Raw genomic sequence first — 14,123 nt, 5'->3', positions numbered from 1 at the left:
AGGGATATTTCTCCTCGTGACCATCTGGCTAGGCAAGAGGCAGCACACCAGGGTACAATTCAGAGAAACCATTCTCTGAGTCAACATTGGACCCAGTGTGAAATAAGATGCAGCACAGCTCCAATTATTGCATGCTGTCCTTTATTTAAAAAAATTTAGGGTTTATTCTATTAGAACTCTAGGAGACTCCAAAAGAACAGTCTCTTAGGGCACCACACTGCATGGTTCTCAGCTCTCTGCTCCTCTTTCCCCTCACGTGGGGCAGGTGGAAAGACTGAATGGACTACTTCTCTTTCTGGAAGTTCTCCATGAATATTGATTGCTTAGCTGAGTATTTGTTAGCTGTTAGGCAACACGGACTTCAATAGGGTGTTCAATTGTAAAGGACTTAGAGTATTACATTCTGTGTTATTACATGGAAATTTACTCACTTGCTTTAAGAGCAGTTGAGCTGATAGACATGTACTTTATACAGATTTAAGGCTCTGTTATCCCCCATTTATGTATTTTGAGAAAGTTTTTTTTGAACATGCTATTTAATGATTTTTCTTAGTAAAGCCATTGTATACTCACTCTGCAGTTAATTTTCATTGTGCATGATTTTATTATCTCATATGTATTCATCTTATATAAGTAATTATTGTCTCACCACATTGTATTGTAATTACATGGCTGTGTGTCTCCTGCTAGGCTGTGAGTGCGAGGTTAGTCACGGGTCTCATTCAACTTTGTGTTCCCATACTACTCAGGACAGTGTCTGACATGTCACGTAAATAACGTGTATAGTGGATATCCATAAGTGATGAATGAATGAATGATATCCCAGTTTTAGAGTCTACCTCCAGAATATTGGCACTCCATGACCAGTATTCTGGATGTATTCCTTAAAACAGGGATATTGTGTTCATTGGCAATTTTTCGTGCCCTTTTTTTCTCTTAAACTATAGAGTAACAGGCTTCTGTGTTTCACTCTGATGTTCCATGTGCTGTGTTTGATTGCTTGTTGATAATGAATGGTGACAAGTGCCATCATAGCATGGCTGCTTTGGTTCCAAGGTCACATCTTTCCCTTGGTTGAACGTAAGTGGGTTTTACATTTCAAGATCTTGGCTTCTGAAACCTGGTGACTTGTGTTTATTATTTATGTTCTTGGGCATTTATCATTGTCTGACCTCTGTAACCCCTGGTTTCCATTTTGATCAAATGAGATTTGTGCGTGGCCGGCTCTAGGGTGATGCTTAGCATAGCAAATGTGCAGTGAGTTGATTGAATAGCCTTTGACTGAGTCTTGCTGCTGCTGCTTCGTGCTGCAGAATTGTAATTTCTAACTTTTCTTGAAACTGTTATTTTACTTTTTTCACCTCTCAAATTTAATCACTCTCAAGAAAAGAGATTTATTTTAAAATAGAACAGATTATCATTAATGTAAAATTTTTGATAGATTAACCAGTTTTTCCCATTATATGTAGTTAAAATTTTTTCTTCCTATTTTCTTTAGCTGGCTTTAGTGACTGAAAAGCATTCTGGAGACAAGAAAACAAAGACAAAACAAAACAAAATGAATCAAAAAATCTGAAAAAAAATTACAAAGGTTGTCTTTTGGGATGATGATGATAGGAGGAGAAATTTAAAACTCTGATTTCTGCCCCTTACTAGTTTCAGAACAAGATTAGACAGACAGTAATAAGACCAAAGCCTCCTTTTTTCCCTTCTTGCCACAAGCACATATTGACACTTCATGTGTAAGTGTAGCGTAGGGCGTGAAATTAAATCCCAGTGTTACATGTGCTTTGACACCTGGAGAAACTGGGAGAGGCTTTAATAACGCATCCATAAGCCCTCTGCCTTACTGTGCTCTAGGGAATACGGTCCCCTAACCAACCAGCTCTCCAAGACCCCAGCAGGCTGACATCTTGATTTTAGCCTTGTGAAATTTGAAGCAAAGAAAGACACTAACTTTCAGCACTCTGAGATAATAAACGGGTGTTGTTTTAGCCTCTAAGCTTGTGGTAATTTGTTACGGCAGCAGTGGAAACCGAATGCAAGTGTTAATGAGTATTTGTGTTTGTTTTCCTTGGTTTTCTCTTCATTGGAAAATTCAGGGGATAGTAAAACCTTTTTGTTTAACATGAATGGCAAGAAACAGTCCCCTCACCTCATGTTTCCATTTCATGAAGAACCCACAGCTTTATATATGTAAAGGGATGGGTCTGCGTTATGTCCAACACACAGCTTAACGTTTGGATTGATTTTACTCTACTTATGAGCTACAGTTTCCCTGGGAATCATAATTTTAACACCAAAGCCTCGTTTTTAGTCGCTGTGGGCTCCAAGAGCATTTCACTGACACATCTTCTGCCTCAAATACACTTTCTGTTTTAACAGTGAGTGATTCTAGACCTTTGAAAAATAAGACATGTTGAGAACCAGAATAATGAACATTTTAGTTTTTATTTTTAGTTTTTAGTTGCTACACTTAGATATGTTGGTTACTCTACTTTTTTTTTAAAAAAAGTCAAAAAATGGAAACTGCTGTGAGTGACAAATAATGAAGCTTATATATGTGTGAATAGAGTTTAGTATAGTTATAAAATCTTACAGTAAAATGACTACAACAGTTGTATTCATAGTCATAGTATTCATAGTATGAATAATTGCATTCATAATTAGGAATAAAGGGTAAGGGGATTGCATAAAGCATTATAATTGCCATTTATAATTATTGCTACCGTTACATAGCAGAACAAGCATTCTGCCCTCAACTGAGGGGAAGGAAAGTGGGGAACTGCGCCAGCGCATGAGTGCTGGATGGAACGTGGCTCAAGGTGGGTCAGCTCCTACCTCGCTGTGGTGGGAATTGCCCCTTCTTCATTAAGGAACACGAGGAAATGGAAACTGAGTGGCTTTGCCCTGGGGGTCCCCAGCATCTGGCTAGGAGAGTGTGGGAGCGATTCCATCTCTGCCCTCCCCTGACCCTCCAGGGCAGCCCTTATCCCTTTGACTCTGCTTTTGTGGGAACTCCGGTGCCCTCTGTGCTTCCTTGGCTTCTGCCCTGCTCTTCCCACAGATGGAGAGGCGAAGCTAGAGGCTTACCTCATCTCTTTCCTTCGATAATTCTACTTCATAATTGTGAGATTTAAAGGAAGGCCTCTCCCCAGGACCCCGAATTCTCCTGCCACCACTTGAAATTCTGTTCATTAAACTGTTAATTTGAATTAATAAGTAGGTATCTTAGACTGGCCAAAGGCAGTTATTAGAGGTGACCTAATCATTCTTAGCATGTGTAGCCTGAGCTAGGGGCTATTCTAAAGACTTTACCTGGATTAACTTATTTAATCTGCACAGCAACCTTATGAGGAAGGTCCAGTGGTGTCCAGTTGCTTGTCCTAAGTTACATGGCAATGACATGGGGAGAGTCAGAACAGACTCTCTATGGGTCTGCCCTGGGATTCAGGCCCTCAGCCACTGTGCTGAACTGCTCTCCTGGATCCTTAATGAGGATTTGATTGCTTTCTTCCTAACACCTAGCAGCAATACCTGTAGGGATGAGACTGGAAGCAAAGATGGTGAGGACGTATTAGGAGGAGACATGGCTCTAAGGGGAGCAGTGCTTGGGATGATGGAGACTTTGGAAAGAGACTTGGAGGACATTTTTTTTGAGGCCATTATTTTCCCACCAAAAATAGTCAGAAGTCACTTGTAAGCATTTGGATGTCACATTATAATCAGTATGATAATTCAACCAGGGACCCAGCAAGTACTGCTGCTCTTCTTTGCCTCTCTTCCAACATCAGCATCATCTTTCTCTTTGTATTTTATTTTTAATTTAATGTTATTTTTAAAAGATGGGGTCATGCCATATTGGCCAGGGTGGTCTTAAACTTCTGGCCTCAAGCAGTCCTTCTTCCCCTGCCTCCCAAAGTGCTGGGATTTCAGGTGTGAGCCACCGTGCCTGGCCTATTTTTTCTTTTACTCTTCTTGCTGCAGAAAACTCTTATGTATGTTTGTGTGTGTATATGAGAGAAGTGTTTAACTTACCAAGTTTTAAAATGTTGTTTAAATAACATTTTGCAAATATTCTTGAAGTAAAAGCTAATGAAAAGCAACTAATTTCTTTAATTGTCCTTTTCTTCCTCACACAGTATTGGCTGGATCCTGCAAAAACCCTTGCTGAACACAAAGAACTGATCAACAGTAGGTATTTAGCTTTTACTTTGTTAAAGGGTGGCATGAAAACGATGACAAAGTCCATGATTAGTTGGGTGCAGAAGTGGGCTTTAGTACTGGAGAAAGAAGTGAATACTAGTACTTGAGTACCAGAATATGGGAATGTGTGTATTGTGTGCATTGCTAGGCCCTCTCCAAAGTCAGATTAAATTTAATCAATTTCTGAGTGGATCTTCGTATGGAATTTTTCCTAGAGGCAGGCCTTCCCTTGATTTTGTTTGTGGTTTTTCTGCATGCTTGTCTTTAAAATTTGACCTGAAAACAAAAAAGGCAAATAGACATTAACGGGTGGTAGGTGGGCTGCAGGGATGGGTCATAATGTCCAAGCTTTTAAAGAGCTTGAGTTTCTTGGGTTATGACATGGTTTTGCCATTCAGACCACTCAGTTTCCTAAGCCAGTAAGTAAGAGGTGCCTTTGTGATCTGAAAAGTGGTCTTCAGAGAGAGACCATTTTTGGGAGCTAGCTTTTTGGTTTTATCAATACAAATATTATAAGGAGATGCAATATAATTAAGTATATATTCCTTAATCTTAATTTCCAGAACCCAAGTTTTTATTTATAAGCACAAACAGAGGCCCCTTAAGTGTGCAAAAAATACTCTTTTTAAAAAAATTGTCTGTTTCAATTGAAATAAAAGGTACATAACATATAAAATGGATCCTTTTAACCATTTTTGTGTGCAATTCAGTGGCATTAGGTACATTTACGCTGTTGTGCAACCATCATCACTGTCCATCTCCAAAACATTTTAATCTCCCTAAACTGAAACTCTGTTCCCCATTAAAGCATTTTGCTGAACTGTGTGAATTATTGCTAATCAAAACGGAGTGGATTCTTCTGGCATTCATTATCCCCATTCTGAGTCTGTATTTTCTGTGCATGTCAGCTTGTTTCCTGTGATAGTATTGGTTGTGCGATGCTCCGTGGATCCAAGGGCAGGAATGTAGCTCTGCTTCCAAAAGGAACTGGAGACCTGGACTGCAAAGCCAACCGAAAGTCCTGTTTCTATGAATGTCAGCATCATTGTTGTTTCTCATTGCCTTTGCACCTCTGTAGTGGAAACCACTGGAGTTTACAAGTTACAGCTCTAGCATATTTGAACCAATTAAAAAAATACCAGTTGGAAAACCAGAAAAATTTCAGGAATGATTTTTTTTTTTTTGAGACGGTATCTTGCTCTGGCACCCAGGCTGGAGTGCAGTGGCGAGCTTTTGGCTCACTGCAATCTATGCCTCCTGCGTTCAAGCAATTCTTCTGCCTCAGCCTCACAAGTAGCTGGGATTACAAGCGCTCACCACCATGCCCAGCTGATTTTTTTTTTTTTTTTGTATTATTAGTAGAGATGGGGTTTTGCCATGTTGGCCAGGCTGGTCTCGAATTCCTGACCTCAGGTGATCCACCCACCTGAGCCTTCCAAAAGTGCTGGGATTACAGGTGTGAGCCACTGCACCCAGCCAATTATTTTAAAATAAACTCACAGGTTTCTTTTATAGGAAAAGTTGATATTTCTATCAAGGTGATGAAAAAATGTTAATTATTTTAAGGTGCATTATTAAAGTGTTCCTAAGCACATTTAAAGTGTCTACTTATTTACATGGTATGAAATATTTTATTTAAGTATCAGTCTATAATGCAGTCACTTTTTCATTCTAAAAATGCAATATTAAAAATTTGCATAAGACACGTGGTATCTTATGCCTGTAATCCCAGCAGTTTGGGAGGCTGAGGCAGGTGGATCACCTGAGGTCAGGAGTTGAAGACCAGCCTGGCCAACATGGTGAAGCCTCGTCTCTGCTAAAAATACAAAAATTAGCCAGATGTGGTGGCAAGTGCCTGTAATCCCAGCTATTCGGGAGGCTGAGGCAGAGAGGATGGCTTAAAACTCAGGAGGCGGAGGTTGCAGTGACCTGAGATCCCACCACTGCACTCCAGCCTGGATGACAGAGCGAGACTCCGTCTCAAAAAAAAAAAAAAATTGATGTATAGTAAGAATAAAACAACTGGTATTATAATTGACGAAACGTTAGTGACTGAAGAATCCTTACATTTTATCTCATGAAATTATTTGATATTGAAGGAAAATGGCTATCAAATCTCTAATAGATTAGTCAGAAAGAGAATCCATAAAAATGACAGAACATTTGCTAGTTACCAGAATGCTTATAGTTAATCTTGATTTATTTCTCCTTGAGTTAATGAGAAACTCCTTATCAAAGACCTCAAAATTAGTCTACACAGAATATAGAGGATTCCCAGTTTTTGGCTTCTGTATTTTTTGCTAAAGTGAAACAATATTAACTTCACTTTACATAAGAGTTTCTTAAACGTTTGAGTCCATGGAATGATGTGGATTCAAGACAATAATTTTGTAATTTGAATTATCAGCACCTTACTTTTTTGTAGTCAGTCTTAGAATAGGGAGCCAAAAAATATCTGGCTAGACGTATCCTTGTCCAAAATGTTCATTTCTATAGCCTTTGATTGCTTTCTGAAACAGTGATGCATATGAGAGTATTATCTCACTCTAAAGCTATTATTATTTTGTATTTCCCTGAGAAGCTGTATAGAATGGTGCACCCCAAAGCGCTGAGCCCTAGATAATAGCAAACTTTTTTTTCTTCCCTGTGATTTTAGGCAAGTTGTTTAACTCCTTGGAGTTTAACGTGCCTTGCGTATGTTCCCAAGTTTTTGTTGTTGAGAATCAAATGTTTATGAAACATTTTCGTACATTATGAAATGTAACCAAATGGTAATAATACCTTATATTTAGAACACAGCCATTTTATATGTGAATGGGAAATGAAGGTCTAGTTTGGGCCAGAAGACCTTAGAGAAAATTAGCCAAAACCTAATGTTTTTAATTGTGTACTTTTAACATTTTTGCTTAACTGTTCATACTGAACATTTGAAATGCGTGGGCTTGGTGAATAGGGTGTAATCTGTCATGTTCCAAAGAATAGAAGCAGCTCTGAGGCCTGGAGAAGGCCTCTTCCTTTTGTGCACCATCTCAGCAGCATCTGTGCTCCTCCCCGCCCCCTAGGTACCAACCCCAGCTGCCTGCGGGCACAGACAGACCCATCTGCTCAGGAACATGGAGCTTGATTGACACAGACGGATAAGCTGAGGGTGGACTTCCTGGCTCTTCTAAATATTTAATAGTCTGTGCCTCCCTGACATCTATGTTCAGGGATAGAGGTGTATTTGTCAGAAATACAAACACAGTGGTTAAACAAACATAAAAGTTAAACATAAGGAATCAACTCCAATAATAAGAAATTCTAGCAATTTCTTTTAAAGTTTAGTTTTTAAAAAAGCTGTAGCATAAGGAGTGTCTTTACACAGGAGGCACAGATGAGGGGAGGGGCAGGATCCTCATCTTGATGGTCTCCCACATGCCAGGAACAGGGTTCCAGGGTGCTGCACACAAGTATGTGTATGTAATATTAATAAATAGTAACATAGTTCATATGTTATAAATACATGCTACCTTTATTCTTGTTCTTTTTAATTTCTTTTCCCCAGTTTCTAAATTTGTGACTTTATTTATTCAGTTAAGAATAGCGAGACTGGGGTTACTTTATCAGTTTAGATAGTATCGAAGACTTTTACTGAGATGCATGCTTCACATCTTTTCTTTTTAATTTGTGGGAGAGCTTTTGTTGGAAAACAAAATTAACACCCGTAACCACTAATTGGTATACCAGGTAACAAAACAAATCCTTTTAAAAACAAAGTGTATTAGATCTAGTTACTGCACAGCTTGGAAATATACACTTTTGGAAACAGTACAGATTAGATTGATACCCTCAGAAATAAAAATATTTCTAGTAAAAGCATAATATAATGTGTTCAGCACCCAAGGGGTTTGTGTCTTCTTGCACAATATGAGTGTTTATTTTTTATTTGCCCATGTACATACAATTCCAGGCTTTGTTTCTGATTTAAAAAAAAAAGTTTGTAGGCATAGTTCTTCTTTGGTGAATTAATGAGATGAGAAAGGTTTTCTTAAATACTTGAGAACACATTTTTAGATTCAGAAATGTTTAAGAATGAAACAAATATTGTCCCTAATTTTATTATGTAGCCTCACTGATGACTTTTTCCTGTAAAAAAAGGTAAGAGTTATCGTAAGAAAATTCTAATGAATTCGTTTAAGGATAGAATGTTTCTAGCCCTTCTTCCCAGAGTTTGCCATTTAGTAATTTTTTTTGTACTCTTCCAGGAAAAAAAACTCAAATATATATTAACTGATACTTTTTCACAAAAGGTATGATATTTCTGTGCTCGGAAATTTAGATAGTTGGTCTTTTCCACATGAGCACATGCAGATGCCCTTCTGTCTGTTTAAACATTTGCATGGTATATGTCCTGAGGCTGGGGCTGACTTAAATAGTCCACATGCTGCTGAGCATTTAAGTTGTTTTCAGCTTTTTGCAGATAGGTTTAAAAACTATTTTTTTTTAATGAAATGATAGGTGGGTGGTTTTTTAAACCATTTATTTTTTTATCTTTCTTCACTATGAAAAATTACATATATACTGTAGAAAATGGGAAAAACATATATAATAAAAATTGTCCATAACCTCACCAACCAGACATAAGAACCAGCAACATTCTGGTGTTATTTGGCCATGTCTTTTATCTATGTGTGTGTATGTGTCGAGGTCCTGTCGTCACAGTTCTGAACCTTGCTGTTTTTATCTTATGTTTTCTTGTTTCTTTAGACAATCTTGGAGTGTAATTGTAAATAGCTGTATAATATTATACTGTAACTTTGACTAATTTATGATTTTAGTGAAATTTAATTTCTATTTCTTATTTTAGCTGGACCTCCATATACTTTGTATTTTGGTATTAAATTCTATGCTGAAGATCCATGTAAACTTAAAGAAGAAATAACCAGGTATAGTATTGACTTTGTTTTTGAACAGATACATGCATTGCATATACAAAAAGCTTTATTTAAAACAAATTAAAATTGGGCTAAACATTTGGATGTGTATTTACCTGCATTTTGTAACGCATCTCCTTAGAGGGTAAAATTTAAACTAGCATTGCATGAAGTTGATCAGTGTCTGATGATAGATGTGTTTGAAAATGGCGTGAACCTGGGTGACATGATGATACATTTTGCATCTGCTGTGATGAAATATTTCTGTATCATTATTGTTAAGCATGCATTCAGCCTTTGTATTCATATAGAAGTTATTTGAACTGCCTAAAGGAAGGATATCTTGATGTTCAGTTTGTACTTCTAAATATACATTTGCCCAGCCAGGTATTTCTTTTTAATAGCTTCCCAGGTGTTTCATTTATCTCTATAGGAAATGAGAAGATAATTTTGCTTTTAGTATTAAGGATGGAAACCAATGTTTTAATGCATTACTTCACCTTTGTCACCAAATATTTGATATTAGTAAGACAGAATTTCCTATTGGTATTAATTAGGTTGTCAAAATAGTACATGTCAACAACTGAAAGGGCTCATAAAGAACAGACCAGTTATATTTTAACTTATTCCGCTGGTGACCTAGCTGCATGTGGTAGGAAAAACAAAAGTATATTCCCTAACTTAACCGTAGGTGGTCAGTTTTCCCAGTGAACCCATATTAGGGGCTGAAATAAAGCCTAATACCTCCTTTAAAAAAGTTGAAAATCATGTCTTTGGTAGCCTGTGGTTTTGTTTCTATTCCATGCTTTCATCTGTCTCAGACTTTCTTTTTTCTTTATTCTGGACTGCACACAGAAGAATGAGAAGAGGGTAGGCTAATTGGACCTTTTTCATCCCACTTTGAAGTGCCATATTTAGGCCTCATTTTTACTTTGTTTTATTTTATCCCTCAACTTAAGATATAATCTTTTGAACTCTAATGATTGATTGATTGATGAAAAGATTATATTTCATAATCTGTATTTGTTTAATTTTTTAAGACACAGGGTCTCGCTCTGTCACACAGGCTAGAGTGTAGTGGTGTAATCATAGCTCACTGTGACCTCAAACTCCTGGGTTCACAGAATCCTCCCGCCTCAGCCTCAGGAGTAGCTGGGACTACAGGTGTGTGCCACTACACCTAGCTAATACTTTTTTTTTTTTTTTGTCTTGTTATGTTGGCCAGGCTGATCTTGAACTGCTGGCTTCTAGCAATCCTCCTGCCTTGGCCTCTCAAAGTGCTGGGATTACCAGCATGAGTCACTGCGCCAGCGTAGACCTCATTTTTAGAACCAAGCAGATGTCTGCATTCACATTGTTCATTATCACATTGTTAATGAGCACTTTGAAAAGTAGACGTGCCAGTTTAAGCTTTTGCAGAGCACATCTTTCTGGGTAAAGGGCCATTAGGATGGGGAGGATATGTTGAGGGGAGGGATGGTATTTTCATTAGAGTTTCAGAGGGAAACTGAATTCAAGTGGTATAAAAAAATACACTTATATCTGTAACTCGTTAGGGAATTGCAAGGGGACAGCATTTTTTAAAAAATAAAATGAAAGTCCTTCATATTCAGGTTGTGAGTAATCTCTGCCTGTGCCTAAGTGTCCTCAGTTGTAAAACTGGAGATGTACCTGTTTCAAGGTTTTTGTAAGCATTAAATGGAATAATATATATAAAGCTCTTATGATTGTCCGTGTCTCATACTATGTTTGATGAATGCTAATACTTATTTCATTCTATCCTTTTTCTAGATGTATAGTGGAATTACATCTTAAATAGGGGTTAGGGTCCAAAAATACTTGAGTTAATTTTAAGAAGGGATAAAAAAGATCATTGTTTTATAATGCATTACTTCACCTCTGTTCACCACACACATGAACAGAAATTTCCCAACAGAATCTACTGATGGCTCATTAACAGAATACATGGATTTTTGTATAATTTACAACCCACAATATTTTCAGTACAACCAGTTGTATTGAAAGTTTTAGACCAGCTTGTGTAGTTAAGAACACAATGACATAGCTGGCTTGCAATTAGTGTCCATGATTTGTTGCCTAAAACATATGGTTGAATTTAGGTAAGTTAAATGTGCGTTTAATACATTGATATATGCACATTATTCATTTTATTATTGATTTGCATGAATATATTACCATTAATGTACCTGAAAAAGAGGAGTCACATGAGATAATTTTGGCAAAAGCAAGAACTGAAACCAAAAAGCAAAATCTCCAGATATATGCTATTTAAGGAAGAGCATACTTCTGCCAGCATTTTCAAGTTGAGTGTTTATCTTAATTTAGTTCTTTGGAAAATTGTACCAGCCTACTCTGCGTTGGCTGTTAGGTTGTCTGTAATTTTTTGGTATGAATGATCATGCTATCATAAACATGCTTATACATAATCTTTTATGTATTTTTTTTGACATGTTACTATTTCATACATATTGTATGGCCTCTTTCGCCATCTAACCCCATCTTTTTTTTTTTTTTTTTGAGACGGAGTTTTGCTCTTGTCACCCAGACTGGAGTGCAGTGGTGCAATCTCAGCTCACTGCAACCTTTGCCTCCTGTGTTCAAGCGATTCTCCTGCCTTAGCCTCCCGAGTAGCTGGGTTACAGGCGCCCGCCACCATGCCCAGCTAATATTTTGTATTTTTAGTAGATTCAGGGTTTCGCCATGTTGGGCAGGCTGGTCTTGAACTCCTGACCTCAGGTGATCTGCCCGCCTTGGCCTCCCAAAGTGCTGTAACCCAGTCTTTTTACCCCTACATTGTATTCCATAATTAACTATATGCTTTGGCCATCCAGGTTGTTTCCTTTTTTAAAAAAATTAGGGCCAGGTGCAGTGGCTCACGCTTGTAATCCCAGCACTTTGGGAGGCCAAGGCGGGCAGATCACAAGGTCAGGGGTTCGAAACCAGCCTGACCAACACAGTGAAACCCCGTCTCTACTAAAAAAATACAAAAATCAGCTGCGCGTGGCGGCGGGCACCTGTACTCCCAGTTACTCCTGCTTGGGAGGCTGAGGCAGGAGAATCGCTTGAACCCGGGAGGCGGAGGTTGCAGTGAGCCAAGATTGCGGCACTGCACTCCAGCCTGGGCGACAGAGCTAGACTCCATCTCAAAAAAAAAAAAAAAATACAAATAATGCCACAGGGAACTTCTCGTGCATATATATGGTCATACTATTAATATATGCAGTATTTCAGAAGGACACTGATGTAGGAAAAAATACCTGGAATGAATGTGATAGGAAAATAAAGTTTCAGATTATGAAAAATGTACATTAATAGAATCATCAACTTGGAGTCACCGCTTGTGTTCTAAGATGTTTTCTGAAGTAAATGAAACTGGGGGGACTTTCAGGTGGTATATTCTGAACTCCACCCTTGTAGAACATTTCTGACACATCAGCCAGCTTCCTATTAAGCACTTTTAGGTAGGAAAGCTGCTTTGAAAAGCACTAAGAAATTCAATAAGAAATAATAATTCCCTGATGGTCTATGCAGAATAAATCTGATCTCTCTATTCTTTATTAGTACTGTAGATAATTCGTGTCCTCAGGAGAGCTGTTAAACTTATTTTCAGTTCTGATTCAAAACATGACATCCTTCCCTGTATTGTGTGTCCTTCATAGCTCTGTATCCTCCACAGATTTGATAAGTATAATACATACATTTGTTTAAAAGACAGGCTTGAGAATCAGAAAGGCTGAGTGAGGTCTGCATCCTTGCTTTGTCATTCACTAGTTCTGTAATCCTGAGAAGATTGCATAGCCTTTTGTAAAGTCTCAGTTTTTTCATCCGTGCAATGGGATTACAGTATTTCTTCAAAAAGATGCTTGGAGGAATATGTAAGAGTGTACTTGCAAAGTACTTACCATAATGCAAAGATGTAAGTGTTCAATAATGATAAAGGTAGCTGACATGGAAATAATGGTTATTGTTTTATATTTTCAAATTATTGATTAAAACATTTGGAAAAGACCAGCTTGGAGCCCTGAGATAGGTCTTCTTGCATGTTTAAGTCAATCCAGTAATCATATCCTTCTTATTGTAGGTGCTGATTTAACTATGAATCATTTTACTATCCCCTCTAGCCTGCATTTCTTGAATTTGTATGTCAAGACAGAATGCACTTACACTTCATTCAGTAACTATCTGGAGTACCATGTTCCAGTGTGCTGATTAAAAGGAGTTTCAGTGGTGACCGGGGCAAGATCTGGTTTCAGTCTGCCCGAAGAGAGAATCTGTCAGTTGTCTTGCTGACAGCCCTATCTGAAATGCCATTGGAATTTCCCTGAACTTTTAAGGATCTTAAAACTCTTTCTAAAAGTAGAAAATGATGTTAGTTCCAGATGACTCATTCATAATACTTTTTAGAGTCTCAAAACAGGTGTTTGATTTTTTTCTTAGTTTTTAAAATAATATTTCACAGCATTTTGCTGAGGATTGATATTATGTTCATGTCTTCTTTTTGCAACCCAGAATCTTCCCTTGGTGAAGATGGGTTTGTTTTATTTAGCTTCTTCACTTCCTGTGTGACCTTCAGTCCTATGCTTACTTCCTGAGTCCCTGTCTCCTCCTTTCACTGAAGGTAATGGTCCTCATCTACCTCAGAGTTGAGGGTTACATTTCATTATGGAAGCGAAAGGACTTTGTGAGCTTTAAAGAACTATATAAATGTAAGGTGATGTTACTGCTATTTGTTTCCATATTTTCATCATTGGTTTTAAACTTTAGAGGTTAAAGAGTTACGATTTTCTCTACCGTTTTTCTGCTAAGTCATATGTGCCATTTTTCTGCATTATTTAATATCATGTTATGATTTCAATGTTTCCCTTTGACTCTCACATTTAAGTTTTATCAAGACTGGTTAGATAAAATGCTGTGTTCCTGCTCTTTGTGGGATGAAGGTAACGATCACACTCCTTATTACCTCTGTGTAGGTTGGTACTCTCC

At 37.7% G+C, this 14,123-nt stretch overlaps 1 protein-coding gene across 4 annotated transcripts in view; it reads left to right on the top strand.

Annotated features, from left to right (window-relative positions):
* Nucleotides 1-14,123, top strand: part of EPB41L4A (erythrocyte membrane protein band 4.1 like 4A) — a 274,611-nt gene that overhangs the window by 134,029 nt on the left and 126,459 nt on the right. For all 4 annotated transcript variants that reach the window (XM_055387555.2, XM_004042349.5, XM_055387552.1 and 1 more), the window contains 2 exons: nt 4,143-4,194; nt 9,053-9,131. In XM_055387555.2, coding sequence (XP_055243530.1) covers nt 4,143-4,194; nt 9,053-9,131 — 131 coding nt within the window. The remainder of the gene's footprint in view (nt 1-4,142; nt 4,195-9,052; nt 9,132-14,123) is intronic.

This window comes from Gorilla gorilla, chromosome 4 (assembly GCF_029281585.2).
Source record: "Gorilla gorilla gorilla isolate KB3781 chromosome 4, NHGRI_mGorGor1-v2.1_pri, whole genome shotgun sequence".
NCBI lineage: Eukaryota > Metazoa > Chordata > Mammalia > Primates > Hominidae > Gorilla > Gorilla gorilla.
The sequence above is the reverse complement of the archived record's forward strand: the minus strand, read 5'-3'. Positions and strand labels throughout refer to the sequence as shown.